Source organism: Tetrahymena thermophila (assembly GCF_000189635.1).
Source record: "Tetrahymena thermophila SB210 genomic scaffold scf_8254576, whole genome shotgun sequence".
Lineage (NCBI taxonomy): Eukaryota > Ciliophora > Oligohymenophorea > Hymenostomatida > Tetrahymenidae > Tetrahymena > Tetrahymena thermophila.
In genome coordinates, this window is record NW_002476347.1 from 1 (window position 1) to 1,124 (window position 1,124).

Genomic DNA, 1,124 nt, shown 5'->3' on the forward strand with positions numbered 1-1,124 from the left:
GTAAGCTTGTTGATAATTTAACTGTATTTTTTATCAGGATTAGAGTTATGTTCAATTATCTTAGCTAATCTACTTTTAAAAAGCTAAAATCTTTCGCTGTTTGGATCAGGCTCATAACCATAAGATTAGTAAATACTTAGAAGATCTGCATCAGTATAATTAACTAGCCCTCTAGATATTAATATTTCTTGATTTGAATCTTAAGCAATAACTGCACTTAAGCACAAAGCTGATAAAGTTAAGAAAATGATATTTCTCATATTTTTTATTTTTTTTTAATATTTTATGTTGTTTGTTATTATTATTAAAATATCATAAACTTGCTTTATCAATTACTTTTTAAAATGGCTAAGAGTTTATTAATTTAGAAATTAACTAAAATAGACTGCAAATAGATTAGTTATTGAGTTTTGATTTATAGCCTTTTCAATTTATGTTAAACATATTTCTTTTAATTGGATTATTTTGATCAATAAAAATAAATAAAAGATTTCAACAGAATTTATCAATTTAAAAGGCACAATAATTTTTTTGAAAAAATAACATTGAAACATATCTTTTAAATAATTAGGAATATCTTACAAAGTCTATAACATTAAATTTCACTGAATTTATAAAATTGATGAATATTTGTTTTTTTAAAGTTAGATAATCTAACATAGAATAAAATAAAATTTAGTTATTAAAATGTATATCTTAATTATGAACTGATTCTGTGTATTTTAAAAGTGAAAATGAAGAGCTTTTTAATAACTATTAGAATTGTGCTTTAAAATTTTAAATAAAATTTACATTTTTTTTAAATTTATATTTATCAGGATTTAGCAGAATGCTTAATTTATATAATAATTGAAAATAGATTTTCAGTTTCAAGAGAATAGGAATTTGAAAGGGAGAAATTACTTATAAAAATATTAAAATATTTTCTTATAACAAATATTATATTCAGTAATTTAGATTAATCATTTTCATAGTTTCAAATTAATGCGTAAACAAAACAATAATTATTTATAGGATATATAATTACAAACTTCCTACTAGGTTAAACCATAGAAAATTGAAAACAAACCTTTCTATATTTTGTAACCCTTAAATATTATTAACAAATTCATATTAACAAAATT

General features: G+C 19.8%; 1 protein-coding gene across 1 annotated transcript in view; it reads right to left on the reverse strand. All coding sequences in view use genetic code 6, as the record gives it.

The window, feature by feature from the left end:
* Positions 1–945: 945 nt before the first annotated feature.
* Positions 946–1,124, reverse strand: part of TTHERM_00908100 (papain family cysteine protease) — a gene marked incomplete at both ends in the record, with an annotated part of 4,205 nt that continues 4,026 nt past the window's right edge. Inside the window, one exon of the mRNA XM_001020175.3 lies at positions 946–1,124. This exon is cut by the window's right edge and continues 489 nt beyond it. Coding sequence (XP_001020175.3) covers positions 946–1,124 — 179 coding nt within the window.